Here is a 26,473-nt window from a genome sequence, read left to right as displayed (position 1 = left end):
TAATTAGATCTTCTATATTATATTAGTAAAACTAGTTATTTATTTCTATAATAGAGGAAATAGTAGATATACTTACCTAGGCTATTACTAGAATTATTACCTAATACTAAACCATTATTATTAATAGTACCGCTTCTCTTTTTTATAGCTGCCTCTTTAACTCCTTACTCTCTATAGCCTGGATTAGAATTAGCCGCTATAAAGCCCTGCTCTTATAGCTTAGTAAGCAGTAGTTCTTTAATAATAGGAAGGTTACAGTTATTATTATTATTTTCTTTATTATTTGTTTTATTACTATATCTATAAATAGTACCGGTCTCTACTCAGATTCCCAGATATTAGTTACTATTACTATAAGTTAAATATATCTCTACCTTGGAATATACCTCGAATTCCGGGCCTATAGCCCCTATTACTATTAGCTATTACTATTACTACTACTACTAGTTATAGTATACTAAGTAATATATTACTCGACTTAATCTACTAGAGCTTATTAAGAATATTGACTTCCTTTAGGGCAGGTCTATAGCCGGATACTATACTCTTGGAATACGGAAGAGTTAGCTTATAGATATACGGTTTAAAGGCAAGAGTGGCTATCTCGAATATATGGAATTAATTAGAAGTAGTCGAGAAGTTTTCAGCTAGCTACTGGCTATATAATTGAACTATAGAAAGATAGCAGAGACGGGGAAATTAAAGGGTTTATATAGGCTTCTCGTACTACCCTCGCAGAACCGGAATACGCTCTATGGCCTGCTGTCTATACCTGCCATACTAGGCTTTATTTCTTCTAACTACCTTTCCGGTCAAAAATACCTCGGTATTAATGCGGCCCCTCTCGTATAGAGAGATCTGCTACAGCTATAAGGCCCTAATACTGCCAATCCTATACTCTTATACCAGAATACGCCTATCCGCAACTATTATCCCCGCTTTATTATATATTATAATTAGCCGATCTTAGTATTATCTCTCGATTATCGGTAAGGCCGTAAATAGCTGAGTAGAAAGGAGCAATAATCATTATACGAGGAGGCAATATATGACTTCGGATATTGCCCTCTCCGCCTGTCCAAAGGCTTCAGGCAAACTAGTATAATCCAGGTCCTTCCCGTTATCTAGCGTTTTAGCTACTAATTCTGTAGCTGGTATGGTCCAATTAGCGAATCCTCCAAGTAATACTCCTGGCAGAGCCTTATATGATCCTGCCGCCTCGAATTATTCCAGGGCCACGTAACCAAGACGAATGCAATAGGTACTGCAATAGCAGGGAGATTTACCAGGAAGCCCCTAATACGTTATCCACCTGCGGTACCTGGGGCTCAGCTAGGCAGAAGCCAGGCCATATTACCGTAAGGCATTTCAGTAACTGGCCATTATACTATAACGAGGGCAGGCCGTATCCAGGGCTTCTCAGCCTCCGGAGCGTACTATAGTACGGGGCGGTAATAGTATAATAGCGAGGCATATTACAAGCGGGTCTGGATACTACTGAGCTCGTAACTCGGCCAATGCAAGGGGCATCTGTAAGGGGGATCGGTATTACAGCTACTCGGTAGTATTAATACTATAGGAGGCAATTACAGATTCTGGTCGAAGCTACCCCGTATCTCGCCTGGGTACGGTCAGTATATCAAATGAATAGAGTAGAATAGAATAACGGCCATTACTCTTATTTTATTCAAGCTAAAAACCCGTTACTCTTATTTTATTCATATATTATTCAAGTTATTCATAAATAATCATAAATAATTTGAATGACGCACGTGATCTATACACGTGATTGAGCTAGCCTAATCGGGTAGGGCTTCCGGGGGCCCGCACCTAACACTACCTAGTGCCACCTAGCGCCACCTCGCTACCTAATCAGGTAGTAGTAGCGCTTGGTAAGCAAATCGAACCTTAGTAATAATTAGTTTATATATTATAGAAAATCTGTATTTAAGTAGCCTTATATAAGTATTAGCTTAGCTTATATAAGGCTACTTAATAAATACCTTAGTTTCTTTTTTTGAATTTAAATATATATTAATTTACTATAATTAATTGATTTTCACGTGACTTTTACGTAGTTATTCATATTATTTATAAATAATTATTCTATTTTACTCAAATTATTTAAGATATCCGTTACTCTTATTTTATTTAAGTTATTCATGAATTATTTATAAATAACTCAAATAACTTAAATAATTCTTTAATATACTAGATATAGTTTTCCTTTCCTTAGCTATAGTATAGCTAATTAGGGGAGCCTTATTACGGATACGGCATTTAGGACTTGGAAAGCAAGATAAAAGGTCTCTTATAAAGACGATTTAAAGCTAAGAAAGGGAAAACTAAAATATAAGAGGCTATAAAGAAATATATATATCCTATAATATACTAGTCCTAAAGGGGCTTAGCCTTCTAAATATCTCTAGTATATTCCAAGCCTACTTCCCTAGTAAGGCGGCCGCATTATATATATCTAGGAGGCAACGGGATATAAGTAACGGGATATAGGTAATTATATTAGCTAACTATATTAGCTAATGAGGTTAAAAGCTAAATTATAATATTACTTCTTTTTTTAGAATAAGCTTGTTCCCGAGCTTTATAAAAGCCGTTAATTTATCTAATTTTGTATTATTTTCCTTCCTAAAGTAAACTAGTATCTCATATATAGATATTATATATAAAAGGCTAGTGCTTTTACTATATAATTTAGGAGAGTTTATTATTATTTCCGTATAATTCTGGATAAGTATTATTTTTTATATAGTCTAGCTAATATTATAGGTTTTATAGAGATTCTAGTATATTAATATTATTATTATAGAAACTTTATAAAACCAGGGGGCTATTACTTAGTACTAAAGCTAGATACTATACTAGATCCTTATTCTAACTAACCTAATAAATTCTATACTTTAGCTTATTTCTTACTAGCTTAACTATAATAACCCGCTTAATACCGTACTCTTATTTACTATTCTCTAGTATTAATAGAGGCAGTTCCGGATTTACTTAACCTAGCAGAGAATTCTGGGAGTCTTTTTATAGCTTCTCTATATAAAAAACTAGATATATCTTTATAATTTCCGGTAATTTCAGGAGAAATAAATAGCTATACTATTCTAGAATCTCAAACGGGTTTTCTATCTAGTTCTCTAGCTTCTAGCTCGGATAATCGGATTTCTAGTATTTTATAGTAACTCATATCTTGTTTTCGACTTTGAAATTAATTAGATAGTAGTATTTATTAGCTTATACTATATATTATTCTTGTATTTACTTTATATTATCTTAGGTAAGTTATTATAATTTATATAATTAATTTACTAATACTTTAGCTTTATTCCTATTTAGCTTCTATTTATTTATTCGTTTAGAAATAATTAGCTATTAAGAGCTTGAGCTTTATACTAATTCTTATATAGAATTCGCTTCAAAAATCGGATATAAATTAGGGTTCCTAATCTAATATAATTATTTCTAGAATACCTACTTAGTATATTATATAAAGTAAAAATAGAAATACTAGCTACTTGGCTATAATTATATCTTATACGGGAATTATAATTAGGTATTTGGACAAATAATTCACAAATATAGTAATTATATTATAGCCCAATTTGCTTTCTAGATAGCTCTTGAAATCTATAGTAATATATTACTAGAGGTAATTAGGAACTAGAAGGAAATAAAGCAAACCAGGCTTCTTATTTCTAGATATATATAATCTCCTATAAGTATAGTAATTACTATAATATTAATTAATATCCTTACCTATAAATAGCTAGTAATATTACTTCTTTAGTAGCTAATAGAGCTTTATATATCTAGGATATCCAGAAAGGAATTTATTATATACTTTACGAATTAGGGTAATCTATAAAGGTAATTTAGAGATTATTTCATTCTTTATAATATAAAGTCTCTTATAATATAAAAGAAGGCTGTCTTATAATATCTAGATATTACTTTTGGCTTGGGCTATTATATATAGCTTCTCTAAATTAGGTAATATATAATTATCCTATAGAATCTTATCTATAAGTTATAAACTATTATACTCGGTAGAAGCTTCTAATAGTACTTTTATAGGGGCTACTATAGCGGAGTTTACTAGTAAAGCTTCTAAGAAAATACTTTCTTTTAGAAGAATTACGCCTCTAATAGAGGTATTTTTCTTCGGGAAGTCTTTAGTATATACTTGGTTTTTAGGGCTGAATTCCGGATTAAATAAGCCAACTTTATAAAATATTACTACAAGTTATAAGTTATAGATAATCTCTGGATTAATCTTATCTTTAGGAAGAAATACTTGAGTTTATAACTTTTTCTTAATCTGGCCCTAGGCATTTACTTTATCTTATCTTTATAATAAAGTATTTGCTTACTTATTTGATTTTCTAGAATAATATATAAGTTTAAAATAATAGTAAAATAAGAGCTTAGTTTATCTAGCTTATTAAGAAAAGAGTTTCTTAGTAGTTATAAAGTACTTTAAAATATAATAATTAGAGTAGACCTTAAAGGAAATATCCTAAAGGCCTTCTAGTTTAGCTTTCTATTTCTCTAGTACTTGTATTATAGTAAGTATTTCCTTATTATATATATTATAATTAAGCTTTACTAGGAATATAGTTTTAGAAAAATAAGCTATAGGATATTAAAGGCCTGTTTCCGGGTCTTATTAAGAGAATAGGCCAGTAATTACTTTTTTAGATATATTTATTTCTATTATTATAGGCAGATCTGAATTATAATATTATAGAACCGGAATAGAAATTATAGCTTTCTTTAGGCAAGTAAAAGCCTTTTAATATTACTCGGACTATTTAAAGAGAATACCCTTTTTTATAAATAAAATAAGAGATCTAATAATTCGTCTATACTTTCTAATAAAGTATTTATAAAAGTTATAGAAGCCAAGAAAGAACTATATACTCTTAAGTATTTTTAGGAATTACTAGTTATATATTACTTTGACTTTATTGGAATCTATTTTAATACTAGATATAGAAATAATAAAGCCTAAATATTTTATATATATAACTTTGAATTCCGATTTCTTAATATTTACTTAAAGGCTAGTAAAATATAAGTAATCTAGTACTTTTCATATATACTATTTGTATTCTACTAGGTTCTCTAAGTAAATAAGAATATTATTAAAATATACTATATAAAAGTTATCTAGATACTCGAAAAAATATATTATTTATATAGTATTAATATATAGCTAGGCTATTTATAAGGCCTTTCTAGAGGATATTATATTTATATACTCTATAGTAGGTATGAAATATTATTAGCTCCTAAAAGTTCAGGTCTATAGCTATATAATAAAAAGCTTAGCAAATATCTAATTTAGTATAAATCTTAGCTTTAGATAATTAATTTAAAGTCTTATTAATAAGTAAAAGGAAATATTAATTCTTCCGGATAATATTATTTAGACGGCGGAAATTAATATAGAAGTATAAACCTCTATTTGCTTTCTTTATAAAAAGAACTAGTAAAATAAAGGGAGCCTGACTAGCTTTAATAAAGCCCTTAGTTAGATTATTTTCTAAGAAATACTTGATTTCTAAAAGCTCTTAAGTAAACTATTACTAGAGGAATTAATATCTAATACTCTTAGTTTCCTTTAGGCCTTTAATCTGGATCTTATAATTATATAATCTATAGGAAAGAAAAGTATTAGATTTCTTCTTAGAGAAAATAAAGACATATTTCTTAAGTTCCGGAAATAATATTTTCTATAATTACTAAAGCTCTATTTCTTCCGGTTATTAATTCTCTGGGCCAGAGATAGCTTCTTTTTTCCGAGCTTTAAGCTCTTTATTAATCTTATAAATAGAGATTCGGCTAATAATATTATTTTCTTTTTTAGCTATATAATTAAATACTATAGAAATAAGAATAGCTAGGTCTAGTATTTACTTTTTATTAAGAACCTCTTCCTACTTCTTTGGCTTTTACTTAGGTATTATATCTTAATTAGGCTATAAAAGCTCCTTTTCTATAGTCTTATATAATTCCTTCTAATTAGTCTAAAAGAAGAAAGAATACTTAAGAATAAAAGATTTCCAGAAATAGCTTATAATAAAATCTTATTAATTAGTATCTTTTTAATATTTCTTATTAGGTTACTTCTCTAGCTATTACTAAGAAGTACTAATAATATAACTAAATCATACAGATTTAGGCTTATTCTTTAGCTATATAAGCCTATATCTTCTATAATTAACTAGAATATTAATATATATTATTTATTTTCTACTAAGGATAATATTATAATCTCTAAGGTTTAGGATAATTATAAATATATTAATACTTTATTTGTCTATTAGAAATAAGACTTTTATATATTTCTTAGTAAACTTAGTTAACTTTTTATTAAAATCATATATAATATAGGATAAGAGAAAAGATTATAGTTCTACTTTTAAGAATTATTCTATAAGCTAAATAAGCTTTATATTAATAAAAGCATAACTATTAGCTCTAGTATTAATAAGGGAAAAAGACTTAATTCCTAATTCATTTATACTAATAATATAGAGTATTATAAGAGTATTTCCTTCTATTAGACAAGTTAAGTTAATCTCTACCAAATCCATATTATAAGCCCCTAAAGTAGAGACTTTCTTTAGGGGTATTCGTTTTCTGGTTTTATACTAGAATTAGAGCTCGAATTCTCTAAATATTTTACTAGAATAGTATATTCCGGTAAAATAGGAACTAAGCCTAGCTTAATTCTAAAGAAAGCTATCTTGGTTTCCTTACTATATAAAAGCAAATAATATCTAGTATAGTAACCGAACTTATTATAATTAAAGTATTTAATAATTAAGAGATCCTCGGTCTTTATAGGATATTACTTGCGCTTATAAGGGAATATATATTTAATAAGAGTAGTTAATATAGGCTTTTTGGGCTTCTTCTTAGAAGTATACTTCTTAGGAATATATAGGAATATAATACTAGAAATAAACTTGGCTAGGATAGCTCTTGCCTTCTTATACTCCTTAGTTTTCTTATATATAGCCTTAATCTACTAATTATTAGTAATATAGTACTAAGTAAAGCAAGTAGTATTAATAGAAGAATTATTATAATATATATATACTAATTCCTAGAGCTTTAATAAGAGCTTCTTATTTAGTTTATATTTAATATCTTAAAAACTAATACTACTTTCTATAAATAATTATAAGAAAAAAGTATAGAATTCCTAAAATACTTAACTAGAATATATTTAAAGCTTACCAAAGTTATAGCAGGCGTTCTATATCTTATTAGGATTAGAAAATAGCTTCTTCAAGTAAGAATAGAACTCTAAAAGCTAATAGTACTAATTCGGACTATTTTTATTTATATAAGAATTAGTTAGGACAAGAATATTACTAGTAAGTTTACTAGAAATATAAATAATCTTGAGATTCTCTAAGAAATATAAATTAGTATTTCCTTATAGCTTATTCTTAATCTAAACTAGCTAGTTATTAAAGACAGTATAATCTCTAGTAAAGAGAATTAGATCTGGAAGCTTAGTAACTCTAGTATCTCTAAAGAAAGTATAAGATATAGGGAATTCTAGACAGAAATAAGCGGGAGATAGTTCGGAATCCTTTAAAGAGGGGTTCGGAGCAAATAGAGCAAGAATAGCTAGAGCTATTATAAACTAATTTACTATAGCTATATAGTATTTAATATTATTCTCGAGTTTAGTATTATAGAGCTTGGTATTCTCGAGAATAGCTTTATTATAACTATAGGCATTCTTATATAAAAAGGCCCTCTAAACGTTTTCCCGGTAGCTCTTTATAATAATATTAATATCTAAAAGCAAGAGATCGGACTTCTTGGCCCATTTATATAACTCTCTAGTAATAATATAATTATTAGTATCTAAAAGCTTTAAAATAAAAGCAGAGGGTTCTATTTTTATAGACTCGTCTATAAACTCTCCAGAAATACTAATAGGATATTTGGTTCGGAAAGGGCCGCTAACGGGACGACCTGAACTAGTAAGAGCTTTACCAGAAGCCTTGGCGGAAGTTAATATAGTTCCTAGTTATATAGTATCCTGGGAAATTAACCTATTATACTTTTCCTCTACTATATCCTCCCTAGTAATCTTATTACCGGTATATATATAGGGCCTATAAGGTTATAGGATAGGGCTTGAGAGTAGTAGTCAGGTTACTGGCCTATATATATCTATTACTCTAGGACTTGATTAAAAAGTAGCCTTTATTCGAAATTCTTCGATTTTCGGGTTTTCAGGAAAGTTTCTAATATACTACTAGTATATATTTATAAAGATATAAATACCTGATTTCTCTAAGGATTCTAAAGCTTTTTACTTTTATTATTCTGGAATCTATTACTTGTATTTCTGAGGTTCCGTTGTCTTGGCGGCGCCTATATTTCTAATAGTTCTAAATTAGTTTATTTAAAATCCTCTATAGGATTAAAGGAAATAAGCTTTAAATACTATTACGGGTACGGTATTCAGGGCTTGGAAAGCAAGGTAGAAGGTCCCTTACAAAGACAATTCAAAGCTAAGGAAGGGAAAACTAGAATACAAGAGGCTGCGAGGGAGTATATATACCCCATAGTACGCTAGTCCCAAAGGGGCTTAGCCTTCTAAATATCTCCAGTATATTCCAAGCCTACTTCCCTAGCGAGGCGGCCGCATCACGTATGTCTAGGAGGCAACGGGACATGGGCAACAGGACATGGGCAACCATGTCAGCTGACCATGTCAGCTAACGAGGTCGAAAGCTGAATCGTAACAAGCCTAGTGGGAAGGGATCGGATTCTAGGCAGAAGGGCCGAATATATATAAAGGTCGCAAAGATAGAGGGGCTATTGGGGTTATTAGAAAGGGAAGAAGGAGGGAAAGGAGCAAGCGATAGATAATATAAGATTCTTATATCCCGCAAAAGCAGTAGCGGGCCCGTATATATACTTTGCCTAATACAGGGGTTGCGGTTTCCGTATGCGGGTTTGCCGTTTGGTCGTTTACTAATTTAAATAAATTAAAAGCTTTTTAAAGCTAGAAATAATAATAGCTCTAAAAGATATATTATTAGAAATAATAAAATTTAATAATAATCTTTTAAAGTAATTAATAGTAAAGCTTTTTTTATATTAGCCGGTATTTTTTATTAAATAGCTGGCCTATAGTAGATTAACTAAATTAACTAGGCTAGCTTAATATTTTGCTTTTATCTAATATATATATTAGTTAAATTAATTAAAAATTTAATATTAATTAATTTATTATTAATCTTACTAGCCTTTAAGCTTAAAAGGCTTATAAACTTATAAGAATATCGAAAATAAATATAATAATTACCCGTAAAGCCATAAATTCGTTATTTAAGCCAGATTTTCCTAATATAAAATTATTTAAAATTTAAAATTAAACTATAATAATTACTTACCTATATCCTCAAACTAAGTACTTAATAGTATATATTCGAATATCTTTGGGATTTTTTTGGGGGGAGTCTAATATCTTTTGGAGATATTTAAATTAAAAGAGAGAAGATTATTTCTTAAATAGTTTAAGTTTAAAATTATTTCGATATTGAGTTAAATTAATTTTGATTAAGGATTACTAAAACATTTTCGAATATATTAAGTAAAATAAAGTAAATTTATAATTAAAAGCTTTTTAATAGGTATAGTAGTTGGTTTAATATTAATATTTGAAGTTTAGATATTAGAAAAATTATTAAGGAAAATAAGCTTCTTATATAAAGAAACTTTTAATTCTAAAGAGTTCTTAATATTTCTTCTAATTAAAAATTATATATTGATTTCAAAGTATTTATTATTAATAAAGGTTGATTTCTAATTATTTTATTTATAATTAATATAATTTATAAGGGAGTAGAAGTATCGAAAAATCGAGAAGGTTCTGGATACTTTACTTAGCTTAGTAAGTTGCAGCCCAGGCTACTACTAGGTGGCTATAGCCCTAATACGGTAAAGCATACTCCTAATACAGCTAGTACTATTACGTATTTAGTTACGTATTCTATTAATCAAATTAATTAATTAATAATTAATTAATCTAATTAGAATATAATTAGAATATAATTAATAATAAATTTCCTTAATTATATTAGATTAATATCTATTAATCTAGTCTAATCTAATTATTTAATATACTATATATATTATGTTTATTATTTAATCTTTACCGGAATTATATATATTGTTTTTGTTTTTGTTTTTATTATTAAACTTTAATTATATTAGAGAGGGAGAGGGAATGGGGGGAAATGTTCTATTAGTAAGGGTTCTTATCTCTAACTCGCTTAGTACTCCTTATAGGATAGTGTGGGAGGGAAACTGCGACAAGACAAAAACCCACATAAAGTATACCAGAGCGTAAAACGTGACTTGATAGCAAAACAATAAATCAAAAGCGTAAATAGTAAAGTATAAATAGTATACAGTATGCAAAAGCTCAATTAATTGAATACTCATAAAGGATTATTCTCTAAGTCTACAGAAAAACCAGCTTTCTTATGTGATTTCCGCAAGTCACGTGCAAAAGGCCACGGCCTTTGCCATGTGACCTAAACCTCAAAACCGCCAAAACAATACGATTTTCGACAAGTACGGCCTGCCGTACCACAATAGCGGTATGCAAATTATATCAAAATTTGGAAAGGCAAATCGGGTAGATTTGTATTATAATAATGCCTTAATTTTTTAGTCTTAAAAATTTACTAAGCTAAAGGGTTAATATCTTAGGATTAATTTCTAATACTTAGATACTATTTTAATACATTATATTATAAGAATTCTAAGGAAGAAAAAGAGAGATTTTTGGTAGAATACTACTAAAATCTCAGATTTATATATTACTATTTTATTATATATTACTATTTCGTTATATATAGCTATTTCGTTATATATTGCTTCCCTTACTTATAAGATATACTAAGCGAGTTAGAGGTAAGAAGTACCGAACAATTACTTCTATTAGTATTAAAATTTCGGACTTACTATAACCCGAAATACATATTATTAATATACTATTAATATTATTAATAAGCCATTAATATATTACTTTTCTCCCTAGTTAGTATATTAAAGGATTATTCAAGTTATTCAAGTTATTTATAAATTATTTATAAATAACTTAAATAAAATAAGAGTAATGAATATCTTAAATAATTTGAGTAAAATAGAATAATTATTTATAAATAATATAAATAACTATAAATATCTATATAGAAATTATATAGAAATTAATTAATTATAGTAAATTAATATATATTTAAATTTAAAAAAAAGGATTAAGGTATTTATTAAATAGTCTTATATAAGCTAAGCTAATACTTATATAAGGCTACTTAAATACAGATTTTCTATAATAAATAAACTAATTATTACTAAGGTTCGATTCGCTTACCAATTACTACTACTACCTAATTAGGTAGTAAGGTGGCATTAGGTAGTATTAGGTGCGGCCCCCCCCCGAAGCCGTACCCGATTAGGCTAGCTCAATCACGTATATAGATCACGTGTATTATTCAAGTTATTTATAATTATTTATAAATAACTTGAATAATATATAAATAAAATAAGAGTAACGGGTTTTTAGCTTGAATAAAATGAGAGTAATAGCTATTATTCTATTTTATTCTATTTATTTAATATACCACTCCTAATATAATTTAAAAATATAAAGTTTATATTTGAAGTATTATTAATTAATCTTTTAGATTTATCTGCTCTCGTATTATTTATATTTGTATTAGCTATAATTGTTTCTTAAATAATTATTTCATTACTTTAGAGATTTATATTATATTAAATAGCCATTATTTTATATAGTTATTATATTTGGCTAATATTCTTATTAAATTATTTCGGAGGTTAATTTAAATATAATTTATATAAAAAAGTATATTTTATACTTTTAAGTTAAAAGATATTAGTAATATAATTCTTAAAAATAAGGTTTTAAATTACTTAATATAATAATTTATTTCTATGTCTTATTACTTATTTATATCTTTTACTAGTTTTTACTAATAATTTATAAAAGCAATTTAGCTATATTAGTATTTTATAATATTTCTTACTAAATTTATAATATAAATGAATATAAACTAGTTAGCAAAAAGTAATATCTCTTTTATAAATTATTATTGCTTTATTTACTAAGATATTATTATATTAGTAATTATATATAAATATTTCTTATTTAATTAAAATATAATAAATTCCTCTAATTATATTATTTGCATTTATATATAGCTGCTAGCACTAGTAATATTTCAGTAAATAAAGGAATAATAGGTCCGACCTAAAAGGATAAAGCTGCATTTACGTACTCGAGCAAGCTAGAACATGCATACTTTAAAGATATACTTCTTAAGCAATTATAAGAGTAAGAAAGGGACGTGCTTCGTACTCGTCTTATGTGCGTGTACCGGGGGCTAAAGAATAGCCGAAAAATAAAGCCTTACCTTATAATAAAATTAAAAGAATTAGCCTTCTAAGTGCGGGGGAAGGGGACTAAAAGGAAATGAAATTCTCAATTAATAAGTACCCTTCCAGAGCTGCTCTGGAAGGGTGCTTATATGATTTAAAGAGAGTTGAGCGCGAAAAATTACTGCTTTGAGCGGACAACCCTGGTTTGGGAATGCTACACGAGCTAAACAGGGGGGTCTATAGGGATTATCAGGGGCACACTGTTTTTGTATCTATCTATGTGGTTAGGCACATGCACGCAGAAGCATCTACGGTGTTGTCGCGTGCATTACACCAGTGTGGGCTCCGATAAGCTCGATAAGCGACGATTAGATAATCGCGCTAATTTTTCGATAATCGATAATCGACCATCGATTACGATAATTATCGAACTAAGGCCTTGGCAATACTATAGGGCCACTACAGGGCCACTACAGGGCCAATGCGCTATATTTATAGGCCTCATACCACCTTTTCTTTACTATAGCAGAATTCCGATTTAGTAAAGGCGGTATAAGGCCTATAAATATAGTGCATTAGCCCTGTAGTAGCCCTGTAGTACTACCAAGGCCCTGGACCCACTATTATTAATAGATTTAGTACTATAAAGGCGGTCTAAGGCCTGTAAATATAGCGTATTGGCCCTGTAGTGGCCCTGTAGTGGCCCTGTAGTGGCACTGTAGTATTGCCAAGGCCCTGGGACCCACTATTATCAATGGAATTATCGATGGGCTCGCTTAATGGCTGGCTGGGCCCACTTTTATCGATGGAATTATCGATGGGCTCGCTCAATGGCTGGCTGGGCCCACTTTTATCAATGGAATTATCGAGGCGATGGGGCTCGCTTAATGGCTGGCTGGGCCCACTTTTATCGATGGAATTATCGATGATGGGCTCGCTTAATGGCTGGCTGGGCCCACTTTTATCGATGGAATTATCGATGATGGGCTCGCTTAATGGCTGGCTGGGCCCACTTTTATCAATGGAATTATCGATAACTGGATTAAATACTAGCTAGTCTACGTTATATAATAGACTATTAAATAAAAATTTAAAAAGTCTAATAGTATAGTAATAATAGTATACTTTTATACTAATCTTAATACTAATCGGTTTATAATTGAACTAGAAAGCCGTAATGGGGCTCGTTTAATGGCTGGGCCCACTTTTATCGACGATAATTATCGATATCGATCGTTTATTGATCGCTTAGCCGATAACGATTACTAATCGATAATTTCGATCGATAATTTATCGGAGCCCACACTGCATTACACCGCTCTCCCTACCAGAGTTCTCCATATCTATGGGCAGGATTCGACTCCGCGGATTCGACTGATTAAGGGAGAGGACCAATCCGGAAGCTACGTCTGTTTAAGCCACCGCTAGGGGTTAATCCGGCCATTATGTCTCACAGAATTGAGCAAAGATATCTTCGAACGGATATCCCATGGCCACTACTCCCAAAGGCTTTCCAAGATACTGCTCTGGCAACGAAACAACCCAGCCCAGGACTGTTGTGGGTTAATACATTATGCATCTTGCAGGATGGCCCTACGGACTGGCATCGTGAAGCCGCAGCTATGGCGTCCATATACCAGAATTCGCACATTACAATTACAGCAACGACATCTGAGAATTGCAACCAGGGTCTCTATTCCTCCTTAAACCCGGAATATGTAGCCAAAGAGCTTGGCCACCAAATCTATTTCCGTTCCAGCCTTCCTTATCCTATCAACGACTTCTCGTGGCAATATTCAGATTTCCCATAGATTTCCCGTGGGTGGGCCTTTCAAGAACGTTATTTATCCCCCAGGTTTGTGCATTTCACAGACAGCGAGCTGGTATTCGAATGTCGTGAAGAAGTTTGGTGCCAGGTGTGGGCTTTCCTAGGGCACTGTCAGAACCGAGCCAGCCTCCTTCCAATACCGCGTCAACCCTCGAGGGAGGCCCCACGCCTACTGGTTGGGAAGCTCTGCGCCAGCTCGACGACGACGAAAGTGAAGGGAGATCGTACTTCGTCAATCACAAATAAGAGGGAAACTTCTGGGGACAATCCGAGATATGGAATATTGGAGAAGGGGGAGGAAGAGCCGAGAGAGAACGGAGAGTTGCCAAAGATGTGGGTGGCGAACTTGAGTGAGAGTGGGAGGAAGTGCTTTGTTGATCACAATGCGAAGAGGACGACTTGGGATGATCCGAGGGTTAAAGCAATCTCTTTTGGTGTGTTGCTTCTGGCCGTGGGAGAGGCCTACGCAGTCGATTGGCTCCGAGAGGCCGCCACTTCGCTCGACTTGGTCCCAGAGGGACACTCGTTTCAAGGCGCCTATGATGGTCTCGTCGGACACCGGTTGTATTAAATTTGAACTGGTGATCATTGCTGCCTCCGGGGCTTTGAACCGTTGCGATTCGGCTTCGGACATGATATTGGCAGTAAGTGGAGTGGCGTTGAAACGAACGCTGCCAGAAAGTAGGAATGGCTCTTGCGGTATTGTGATTATAGAACTGCGGATCTCCTCTCTGGGGAGTAAAGAGAGGTCTTGATCGTCAATAGTGATAGTACCGGTGTGCTCGGGGGCGAGACGAAAAAGGAGACCTATCATTGTCGACTTGCCACTGTCTGTCCTACCGGAGAGACCGATCTTCTCTCCAGCCCTGATTTCCAGATTTATCTCGTGTAGGACGGGACTCGAATTGGCTTTGTAGCTGGCAGAGACATTGTGAAATGATACGGCGCCATCTTTAGGCCAATTTTCCGGAGGCTTTGACGCCTCGCTGGGAAAGGCCTCCGGCTTGATATCCGCTTCCAGTTGCTTGAGCCTGGCAACTGCACCTATTGATGTCTCCAAGCTGGTCCAGTGTTCAATTAGAGCTGCAACATTCTGCCCGAAATTTAGTACGTTGAGGAGGCCGACACCAACTGCCGCCCCTAAAGTTGTGTTCTTGAACTGTGTGCCGAAGCTCACCAGCAAAACTGCTATGCAGGCAACCACCATATCCATAACGAAGTTAAGCCACCGCTGAATACAGTAAAGTAGATAGAATGGCCGCTGTGACGCATCCAATCTGTCGAGGAAAGCCTTAAGTGATTTTTCTTGCCAGCCGAACGCTCGAATGGTGGCTAGCCCTTCAATTATCTCCGAAAACTGAGCCACCAGGGGAGACTGTAGTTCAAGATCGAGAACCCGGATTTGTCGACTGGTTCTCAGATAGAACTTTTGGATTGCGTACACCACTACTCCTAGGAACGGGACAAATGCAACCAAGTAATAGGCAGCGTAACACAACAGAGCAAGGCTCCAAAGGACCTCAAACATGTAATGGATAGATTGTAACAGCGCGATCGGAAGCTAATAATCAATAATGGAAATGCCTTGGCTAAAGCGGTTAAGGATGACACCACTGTCAATATCCATAAAGAAAGCCAATGGGGCTGCAAACACGACACGTGCAAGTATCCAGTGCAGACGCCGGCTCGCAAGTGGGCACATATTGACCAAAATAATGCTATTGAAAGTCAGTCGGTTTCAGTAACATATCACGCTTCCTATGACCCACCGCAAGTAGGTAATTTGTGTGATTAGTGCCAAAACAGGCAGCAAGAAAGCGATTGTTATGAATAAATCGGTGTGGCGGCCCTTCGCGGCGCTCCACCACTCGACAAGAAGCTCTTCATTGAAGTAAGCATTGGTAGAATTGTATGGTGCAGATACTCACGTATAAATCGATAGGACGGAACGGAGATACCTTCAAGAACCACGAAGAGTAATAGACGCCACAAGGTTAGTACCTTCCTGTAATAATTGTAGACTGAAAAGTCTCCAAGCCGCCTCGCATCGTCACCCGTGGTGGTAGCATGAGAGGGAGCAGTGACCGCTCGAGAGTTAGAATTTTCTTCTTCTGTATCAGTTGATTTTCTCCCATCTTTCTTTGCCTCTGCAATGGCCAATGACTTGAGGTATCCGTCTGTAGAGTCGAGCTCTGCGAAAGTGCCTTGCTCAATTACGTTGCCTTTTTGGCCAAGAGTAATTATGTGATCTGCTAAGCGGAGGTGACGAACTATCTTGATGAGACGAACTGTAGTCTGAATGCGTGGCTGTGCACTTACCTGCATGTGTGGCCAAAACGATAGTGGTTGCTTGCTGTCTGAAGAGACCAGACGTAGAGAATAGACGCTCGAATACCAAGCCCTCTGTTTTAGCATCCAAAGCGCTAAAGACGTCATCCAAGATCATTAAACCTGGCCTCTGGTAGACTGCTCGTGCAAGGGCAAGACGTTGCCGTTGTCCGCCGCTCAAGGATAGACCCCGACTTCCGATGACGGAATCTTCTCCATTCGGGAATTGCTGCATATCGACATTGAGGAGACAAGCCTGGAGGACACTACGGAGCCATACTTCGTCGACCTCATCCGAAGTCTTATCGGTCCCAGCTACGATTTGCTTGACTGTAGCATTTGGTAGCCATGCATTCTGGCTGCAGTATCCAATGATTTCATGATCCAAGCGAACAAAACCTTTGTTGCTTTGCAGCTCTCCAAGCAATCCAAGGAGAATAGTGCTCTCCCCAGCTCCTACTGGTCCGATAATCATGGTTATTGTGTTCCTTTTCAAGGTTGATGTTACAGAATGGACTACATCTGTATCCTTGACGTAGCCTAGGGATAGATCGCTGAGGAGGATTGCTTCCTTGTTCTGAACTCCCTTGCCATCTGATGGCATGGCTTCCAATTCAATGCCTGATGACTCTCGATCTGGAGATCCAACATCCATCCGACCGTTGAGCAATCTGTCATCCACTCGTTCCTCTCGAAGGAGATACTGCTGAATCCTGTCGAAGCACGCAAGGGAGGACATTGTGGAAGGAATCCTTGTCAACACCATGGATAGAGGCTCGATGGTAAGACTGAGTACTGATAGAATAGTGTAGGCTTGGGCGGCGTTTAAAGGCTGCCATCCACTGGCCCTGGCTCGAACAGAGTAGACCATTAAGACGAAAGGGGGCGAGAAAAGTCGAGCAAGGCCGCCAATAATATTCATCCAGATGACCGCCCGGCGTAATCCCTTCATGCGGTGCAGCTCGCGGATTCGGAGATGTTGCAAAAGCGACTGTAAACGTGGTCCAAGGCCCATCATCCTTAAGCTCTTCATATCGCAAAGTGCCGAGCCTGTAAGTCCAAGTCGTTGCTGAGTAGCTTCATTCCATATCTTGCGATAACTGACCATTTTCTTGCCGACCACAAAGTAATTGATGCACATGGAGATGGCAGCGAGAAAGAGTGGGACAATGAAGCCTACTCCAGCATACACCCATAATAGGTACATACCAATACCGACCTCGATCATGCTTGCCCATATGTCGTGTAGACCATCGACGGTAGTGGTAATACCACCAACATCAGCAGACATCAAACTCACGACAGGGGCATCTTGTGACCCGGGCCACTTTAAGCTGAGGGTTTTGGAATATATCATTGAGACCAAGGCCCCACGTATTACTGTAATACTTCGATACGTTGTATGTTTATATCTCCCTGTGGCAATCTGCTTACGATCAGTGACGAAAATTAAGCTATTTGCTCTCCATTGCCTACTGCTCGGCCCACATAGGTGATTGCGGTTGCACCAATGATCCCAAAGCCAATATTCTTATTATCTGCAGTAGACGGTTCACTGACGAATTTTACGGTTCTGTTGACTAGAAATGGCTGTGCATAGTTGAGCCCGATCAAGCAAAGTCGCGGAAGGGCAGGCGCTAGGAAAGGCCATTTCAATGCTTCGAAAGTACTCTTGACAAGGGGGTGTTTTGTATTCTTATCGACTGTAAAAATAAGTAAACCACCTTAAATGGATGGTTCCATGGACTTAGGTACCTCGATGCCATGCGTCTCGTGCTTCAATATTGAGCTTTTCTGACTGCAGAGCAGGATCTAGAGCATATAAGTCATCAAAGGCGAGAACTCCCCTGTAACCACTTTTTAAAAGACGGTTGAGCCACCAAAAGATGCTCAGATTGTAGACGCTGCTCAGCGCTTCTGGGGCTGTCCAAAGGTAAGGAGGTGCCAGAAATGACCCCTTTTCAATGGCTTCAAGGATTAGCAGTGTTGCCTTGGCCGAGAACGACGCGGAGAAAACACTGGCAATGGTCGTCAAACTGTGAATTGTCCATAGTGTTCTGAGCTGCACCGCATCTAAGAGAATCGAGAAGAACAGATAGATGTTGATAATGGTTGACGGATGGACCGACTCGATGTGCTCGAAGTGGGATAGAATGCAGGTGAATGCTGAGGCAACTAAAGAAGATACCGCGGCGGATATGGAAACTGGAGTGCGTTCTGTTGGCGAGAGGCACCAAAGTACCAGCAAGGCAAATTGGAGGGCAGCGTAGACTACTGCTAAAGCCTGGGATTATCAATTTCAAATCTTATTACGTGTCGACAGGCACACGTACGATTTTTGCAGCGTGAAAAGGCGTTGACAAAGTCTTGATATCGCGACGGAAAACTACTGCAACGCGAATTGGAGACAGAAGAACGAGGCGCAAAGATGGTACGAGAGAACAGAAGATCTGCTCGAAGTACAAAGTAAAGTCAAATTGACGGCATCCAGTAGCAACAGCAGGCCCAAACTCGCTGTCACTGCCAGGAAGACACGCCGGGCTTGAAGCTAATATTGAACCTGAAATATTCATCGTGCTGGAGAGTCGAAGCGTTCGAACCCAAGTTGTTGTCTATCGCGATTTTGAAAGGCTCGCATGAGGATGGAGAGAAATGCATTGAAGTAGAGGAAGACGGTTGCGGTGACATCTTAGTAACAAACCGTCTGTGCCCTAAATACGCCTTGGCTAAAGCGCGTTGTCCGCTCCCATTCGCTGAAACACCCTGGATCTACAGAGCTTACCTTCCCACTTGGGCGAATCGTTCGCTACCACGGGGAGCACCCCAGTCCCCCGAGTACCCCGAGTACCCCGAACAACCCCGATTTTCATCGATCACTCTCAATCCGGTATCGGAAACCTCATTCCACGTACGCATGATATATAAATCAAGTCGGAGTGGTAGGTATCATTCCATTGACTTCCTGCTTTAACATTGCCTGCTGCCTAGTCATCATCCTTGAGTTGCCGATCATGTCCTAAATGGACGCGGGACAACAGCTGCGACCCTATCCGGAAGCTGACCATTATTCGATATGCTTCATCCCCTCTTCTGGACTCAGAGTTGGGACAAAAAATTCATTCATTCGGTCTCGAATAATATTTGGAAAATATTGAGTTACCATTCAAAAAAACTCAAAAACATGAGCTGGCAGATGAATGGAACGCGTGGGCGTTTGATTTTCGCCTATCTATTGAAGTTGCGAGACTACAGCTATCAAGTATTGAAGCAGTATGTTCTACTTAGAGGACGAGGAGGTGGTTTTTCTTAGTCCAGCAACTTCACTTGCGAGCCTTGCGTTTCTTTCTCTCCAGGTTCTTCGTGCGATTCCTTGCAAGAGGCATCTGACAATTGCAAAACCCACACCTCTGCCCAGCGACAGTGCAAGGCGGATCCATACGACCGAACAGGATTTGGTGATCAACACACAACACCTTGAACTGATCATCTTGAGAGTCTTTGCCCATTGCGGTGCTTTGTGGATTGGTCCGCCGAGATTGCTTTGTGAGAGCTGAGACTTGAGGTTTTGCAGGTAGCTAGGCAATGGTAGCTGTGAGAGCAGTCGTTTGAATACTGAAGACCCGGATGATTATTCTGCGAGTCAAATGTGCTTTTTTTGAACGTGTTAAAACCGAAAAGATTGACGCCTATTTATCTCCTGTTCAACAAACAACAACTTGGTTTGAAGCGATGCAGTGCTTGCGAACACCGTTTGAAAACTTTCTTTGGACTACAAACTTCACTTCGAGTTTATACCAGCTGCTGGAAACTTCCACAATTTTGCAACAAGACGCAAATCATGATTCAAAGAAAAATTTTATCCCTGAAATAACGGCAAGATTGTATTGAGTATTGGCACAAAGCATAAAATGTTGTGCAAATTTGATTTCGGGATGTGACCTTGGTCTTTCGGGAGATGTAACTCCTAAGAAGTGAAATCGTGAACAATATACACACGGTATTTAAAAGAAAAGAATGTAGTGTTTTAAAGAAGCTATAATCGGCTGGAATATGGGGAAACCATTGGTTATAAATAGCCCTCCCCCACATGGGTGAACGTTAACCTTTCTTGGCAAGCGCGGCTCGTGCCGTGTTTCAGACGGCGCGTGGTGGCTTCAGCTGAAATTCCCTGAACCCTCGCCCTCCCCCCATCAGCTTTCAGCTGAGCTCCCCGGGGCTGTCACTCGTAAACGAAGCTGACACCTTCCTCCCAGCCTTCGAGATGGCTTCCCTTCTTTCCAAACATCACTCGTTCTCCCATCTGAAACTCTACATTGAGCATCATCAAGCTTTCCAGCATACCATCTAGAACCATAGCAATGGCAATCATCACTCTCTCGCCCTCACCCCAACCTCCTCCGCCAGTTCAAACCACCCAGGATATCATCGATGACTTCTGGCAGACCAATCTAGCTCCAGCAAAGCCGACCACCAGGCGTAAGCTCCTCGAAGATGTAGATCTCCAAGCTGCAGTCGTTCTCTAACTCACGCAAAGCTCCAACGGTCCTCCCCAGCAATGTCTTCGCACAGCTCGTTGGACAGAGTATGCCCCAGGGCGAGGTCAAAGGCCAAAGCATCGCCGTCTCCTACAAACAAGCAGTCCAAGACTGCATTGCCAAAGTCAAAACCATCGTCGCCGAATGCCGCCGAAACAACCAGAAATACACCGACCCTCACTTCGACCTCGACGATATGGAATACTGCCTGAAATCCCTCACTGCTACCTCCGACGCGCCGTCTGCCGACGATACAACTCAAGAAAACACTGTTACCTTCGATGTGACGCAGAAGGCTACATCAACCGGCGGGCCTATTTTCTGGGGAAACGTTCAGTCTGCTTCTGCAGAACAAGACGACCCTCCGAAGCCACACCCGCATGCGCGAAGAGAGTGGGAGATATTTTCGACAAGCCCCAATTCTTCGTCCATAAAGATGCACATGTGATGGATACGCGCCAAGGAGCTGAAGGAGACTGCTGGTTTATTTCATCTCTCGGCTGTCTGTGCGTCGACGTCCAGTTTCCCAAGTTGATCGCTAAGCTCTGCCCTCCTGAGGCACGGGATGAGAAGGTTGGCGTATATGGATTTGTCTTCTTCAGAGATGGGGAATGGATATCTGAGATCATCGATGACAAATTGTATATCAGAGCTCCTGATTATGACGACTGTGATGATGAGAGACGAGCGGTTTGGGATCGCTCTCACAGCCGATTGGATCCAGCTGTCTTGCGGGAAGAATACAGGAAGACATTTCAGAGCAATTCTGATGCACTCTTTTTTGGATCTTGCGCTGACCCGAATGAGACGTGGGTCCCCTTAATTGAGAAAGCGTTTGCCAAAGCACACGGGGACTTTAACGCCATTGATGGTGGATGGCCAGGGCATGTTTCTCTTTCAAGTCTTCCTGGCAATATACTAATTTTTTCAAAGGGAGGGAATCGAAGACCTCACGGGCGGTGTTACCACCGAGATTGTCTCCGCCGACATCCTCGACAAAGACCTGCTCTGGAATGAGGGTTTCCTTAGGGTCAACAAAGAATTCCTGTTCAATTCTGGTACTCGACAATACGGACATGCCGACCCCAATGAACTTGGGCGTCAAGGAATTGAGGACGATCATGCATACTCCCTCCTTCGAGCAGTCGACTACAACGGAAACCGCCTCTGTATGGTAAAGAACCCGTGGGGCGAAACCGAATGGAACGGACCCTGGAGCGATGGATCCAAAGAATGGACACCGGAGGCGATGAAAGCCCTCGAACACAAATTTGGCAACGAGGGTATATTCTGGATGCCATACGCCGACTTTCTTCGCCGATATGATCAGATCTGGCGGACTCGACTCTTTACTGACGACTGGAACATTGCCCAGCACTGGACTACCATTCAAGTTCCGTGGGCAGGAGATTACAATGATACGAAATTTGAGTTCGACTTGCCCAAACCTGCAACGGCTGTGATTGTACTGTCCCAGCTTGACACTCGCTACTTCATGGGCTTGACCGGTCAGTATACCTTCCAGCTCTCATTCCGTCTCCATAAATCTGGTGAAAAGCAACATATCATTCGAGGCTATTCAAGCGGAGACAGGTCTGCTACAACCGAAGTCGACCTCGAAGCCGGCACCTACGAAGTCCTCTTGCAGATCTCCGGCCAGCGTTTCGACAGTCTCCCGAAAGTTGAGGATGTCGTTAAACAGAACTGGCTTGCTCGCCGGGAGAAGTTGATGTCAATTGGCCTCTCGTATGATATTGCAAATGCCAAAGGACAGGGCGTGGAATCGGAACCGGAACCGGAACCGGAACCAACCGCCAGCGTGATGACGATGACAGCCGATGCTGCGCCATCGGCACCATCTGAACCTGCTGTGGCGGTGGATGCCAGCAATGTCGACGCAACTGGTGCTGCTGGGACAACCGTGGGTGCTGCTTTCACAGTTGATACAGAGCCGGATCCAGCGTCGGATGAGGCTCCATGGGATGCCGTCTGCGTTGTTGGACTGAAGGTCTTTACGCCTGGTATGGCAGCTGCGATTAGAGTTGTCAAGCCAACTGCTGCGGCACCTGCTGTGGGGAAAGCTAATCTGGATGTTGATGATCCTGAGAAGGACGCCACTGAGAAAGTAGCCAAGTAGGCAATATAGAGCGGCGTGTGCTGAGTGTTGGCATGTGATCCTCGAACTAGCATTCTGGAATTAATTCTTGGAGTTCTCAATGACATTGTACCAGTATCTATCTATCAAATTCATGCTATGCAATCAGCCAATACTTTTAGCGCATTCTATTTTATTTGGTTGCGCTCGAAATTAGCAAACTGATGATTTCCCTTGAAACAGATCTTAAACGCCAACGCATTTGATTTTGACATATTTGCTCATGATTCAAATGTAGAAATTTCGTTTTCTCTTTACGCGCTGGAGGTGTTAATAGTCGGACTTGACGTCGCGCTAAAGGGGCCCTTCCCTTTAGTCGGGGAAAGCGAAGTGTCCCGCACCGATCGCAAAAATTTCCAATTTGTATGGAACACCCATAGTAAAAATTAATCAATTTGATCACCACCAGCCCAAATTTCCCTGAAAATCAGTCAAATTCAACAGCAATGGCTCGCCTAAGCAACCTCCCCAAAAACACGCTTCTCCGTAATATGCCAGAGAAGGATAAGCTCCGTAAGGCTATTTAGTTCCTTAAGGCCAACCCAGAAGAGACTCCTGCGACTGCGGCACGCGCGTATTGCGTACGAAATGAAGATACAGTAAGGAAAGCGTGGCAGAGAGAGAGGAAGAAGATGGGGATAGTAAGAGTGCAAAAAGGGGGGCAGAATAAGATCCTCCGTCCTGATTAATACGCGGCATTAATTCAGTATGCGGTATCACATGCGATTAATAGCGGGAAAGGAGCTATAAAGCAAATAATATATAACTGCGCAATATAGATGCGAACGGAGAATAATAAAATAGCTCTATCTTGGAAATGGTTCTCTCAATGGCTAAAGAGCACTCCAGAACTCCATATAATTAAGACGAAGCCCATTGCGAGCCACCGTATCGATCTCTATACCGAATAGAGCCTCCGCGATTAGTTTGAGACTGAATATCGTCCGGTATTAGAGGAAACTGGTATATGCCATAGGGATCGGATATATAATATAGACGAGAAAGGCATACGAATTTGTATGCCTTTAGAAAAGGAAGTAGTGGTTCTAATTGGAATCAAGGAGATATATACAGGAATACCAGAAAATCGCATATCTCTTACGATAATTGAGTATATATCTGCAGATAGCAAGGCAATTCCTCTAGTAGTAATTGTCCCTGGAATTATAATTATGGTTTCTTGGTTCCATGAAAATATAACCGGTTATAAGGTTATTATAGTCTCTCCTATAGGATATACGAACGAGGGTATTTATATGGTTTAGTTAGACTATTTTATTAAGTATAATAACTGCGGTCCTGACAAGGAATGGCGTATTCTCTTGATTAACGGAGTAACTTGCTACCAAGCGGACGATTTTATCCTAAAAGCTACGTTTAATAAGATACGAATCGTCTAATTCCCCTCTTATTAAACCCACCTATTTTAACCATGCGATATTGGTATTTTTAGGAAATGGAAACACTACTAACAGGTCAATATTATGAATGCAATTCGCTCGTACGAGCCGGAATATAATGTCCAGTACTTCTTTTGCGATCTTCCTGGAATACGGGAGAAGATATTTACTATCCGTATGATCAAATACGCTTTTCAGAACGCTGGAATTTGGCCTGTCAGTTTCAAAGCAGTACGGAGAAAGCTCAAGGAGTATGGCAAAAAGGGAAGGAAAGATACTGGCCTTTAATTTCTGGAGTTTGGATCTGAATCGGAAACTGAATCGGACGCAGAAAACGCAGAAAACGCACGATTTACCACGCCTGCTCCTGCTCCTGCTCCTGTTTACGAATACCAATTACCTACCCTTCCAAAACCTCCTTCTTCATATAACGAATGCGTTCTACGGCTCGATAATCTTAACGACAAGATTCTGGATACTTTAAGCTCCTCCCCTCGCAAAGAGTATTTAGTCACAATTAAGGCTACCAAGAACCACCTAATGCTTGGAAGTTTATAAGAGCTGGATGCCCAGAATGCTCGTAAGGCACAGGTTGAACGTTATAAGGCTAAGCTAAATGTACGGCTTAGTTTCCAAAGAGGGGGGTGGTTAAATGCATCTGATACTCTGGAAAAGAAGAAGATTAAAGTGAGGAACGCAGCAGAGGAGGAGCTAAAGAAGGCTAAAAGACAGCTCGCAAAGGCTGAATTAGCTGAAAAGGAAGCTCTCAAAAGAGTAGGAATCGCCGCACGAGCGGCAGAGAGAGAGAGGAAGAAGAGAGTGAGAGATCTGGAGGTATAAGCAAAGAAGCAAGTCCTTGGAACCGATATAATTATTCCTCCCGAGCTCCTAATACCAATTCGCGATCCCCAAAACGAACCTACGGAAAGCGAGCTTGAAGCCATTCGAATTAAGCACTAATCACTTTATGATAAGGTAGCTAAGGAGCAAGCTGAATTCGATCGTGTGCAGGCCAAAGATCCCGCAATCTTTACCGATATCCCTATTAATCCTGCAATACTCGCATCTGAATAAGCTCACCGGGTAAAGGGGAACCCTCTTAGTCAATTATATATACGGGCAATATTAGAGGAGTCTAGGGGATCAGATAAGGAGGTAGAGGAGGCACGAGAGGGTATAAATGGTGGGGTTAGTGGGGAGGAGGTGATTCTGTATTCTTTACCACCTAGATCAGTAATATCGACTGATTCAATAGCTCAAAATGCAGATTTTGTAGCATTAGAGTAATGAGAGATTATATCCTCAATTGCGTATTAATTTAAGGGTTATTTGGTTGTGTAGTGCAATTCAAGTGTCTGCGATTGCATAGAAATTTTGGTGTGGTGCGGGACACTTCGCTTTCCCGGGACACTTCGCTTTCCCCGACTAAAGGGAAGGGCCCCTTTAGCGCGACGTCAAGTCCGACTATTAAGCCCCCGAAGGAAGCTGAATGTTCCCGAAGCATTCGCCCAATACAATCGGATGTGGATGTCATGGCTTGCAGCTTGCAGCTTGCATAAATCCGCGAGCCGCCTTTCATAATACAGTAGGGTGCCATAAGTATTCGCACAGGGTCTGTGCTCATCAGCCAATCACTTCTCTTAGAAGTCTCAGCGTGAATTGTAGTTGGTTGAATACAGTGGGTCCGCACGGGCCATGTGCGAATACTTATGGCACCCTACTGTATTGATGGAGCCTCCTGCCCCGCACTGCATGG

The 26,473-nt window shown here is 37.9% G+C and overlaps 6 protein-coding genes across 6 annotated transcripts; 5 read left to right on the top strand and 1 right to left on the bottom strand.

Annotated features, from left to right (window-relative positions):
- The first annotated feature begins 13,797 nt into the window (after positions 1-13,797).
- On the top strand, positions 13,798-14,482 carry K444DRAFT_384405 (HET-domain-containing protein). The gene has a single exon (XM_024872369.1). It carries the CDS (start codon positions 13,917-13,919, stop codon positions 14,280-14,282), a length of 366 nt encoding a protein of 121 aa, XP_024737873.1. The 5' UTR covers positions 13,798-13,916; the 3' UTR covers positions 14,283-14,482.
- On the bottom strand, positions 14,338-19,200 carry K444DRAFT_642817 (uncharacterized protein; the record flags this gene model as incomplete). The annotated part of the gene is made up of 9 exons (XM_024884785.1): positions 14,338-14,526; positions 14,766-15,860; positions 15,909-16,017; positions 16,069-16,180; positions 16,258-16,569; positions 16,619-18,053; positions 18,104-18,330; positions 18,383-18,911; positions 18,961-19,200. The coding sequence occupies 9 exons, from the start codon at positions 19,198-19,200 to the stop codon at positions 14,338-14,340; spliced, it is 4,248 nt and encodes a 1,415-aa protein (XP_024737872.1).
- A 517-nt stretch (positions 19,201-19,717) lies between these two features.
- Positions 19,718-20,265, top strand: K444DRAFT_384401 (uncharacterized protein). The gene has a single exon (XM_024872368.1). The coding sequence runs from the start codon at positions 19,900-19,902 to the stop codon at positions 20,179-20,181; it is 282 nt and encodes a 93-aa protein (XP_024737871.1). The 5' UTR covers positions 19,718-19,899; the 3' UTR covers positions 20,182-20,265.
- Positions 20,266-20,816: 551 nt separating this feature from the next.
- On the top strand, positions 20,817-23,578 carry K444DRAFT_612243 (cysteine proteinase). Its single transcript, XM_024880091.1, has 3 exons — positions 20,817-21,103; positions 21,162-22,046; positions 22,096-23,578. The coding sequence occupies exons 2-3, from the start codon at positions 21,307-21,309 to the stop codon at positions 23,297-23,299; spliced, it is 1,944 nt and encodes a 647-aa protein (XP_024737870.1). The 5' UTR covers positions 20,817-21,103; positions 21,162-21,306; the 3' UTR covers positions 23,300-23,578.
- Positions 23,579-23,784: 206 nt separating this feature from the next.
- Positions 23,785-24,056, top strand: K444DRAFT_612242 (uncharacterized protein). Its single transcript, XM_024880090.1, has 3 exons — positions 23,785-23,830; positions 23,864-24,006; positions 24,032-24,056. Exons 1-2 carry the CDS (start codon positions 23,809-23,811, stop codon positions 24,004-24,006), a joined length of 165 nt encoding a protein of 54 aa, XP_024737869.1. The 5' UTR covers positions 23,785-23,808; the 3' UTR covers positions 24,032-24,056.
- Positions 24,057-24,798: 742 nt separating this feature from the next.
- K444DRAFT_720655 (uncharacterized protein) lies at positions 24,799-25,005 on the top strand (the record flags this gene model as incomplete). Its single annotated transcript, XM_024888485.1, has 1 exon — positions 24,799-25,005. A coding segment is annotated over one exon (207 nt), but the record flags the coding sequence as incomplete, so codon positions are not given.
- Positions 25,006-26,473: the final 1,468 nt, after the last annotated feature.

Source organism: Hyaloscypha bicolor (assembly GCF_002865645.1).
Source record: "Hyaloscypha bicolor E unplaced genomic scaffold K444scaffold_57, whole genome shotgun sequence".
NCBI lineage: Eukaryota > Fungi > Ascomycota > Leotiomycetes > Helotiales > Hyaloscyphaceae > Hyaloscypha > Hyaloscypha bicolor.
The sequence above is the reverse complement of the archived record's forward strand: the minus strand, read 5'-3'. Positions and strand labels throughout refer to the sequence as shown.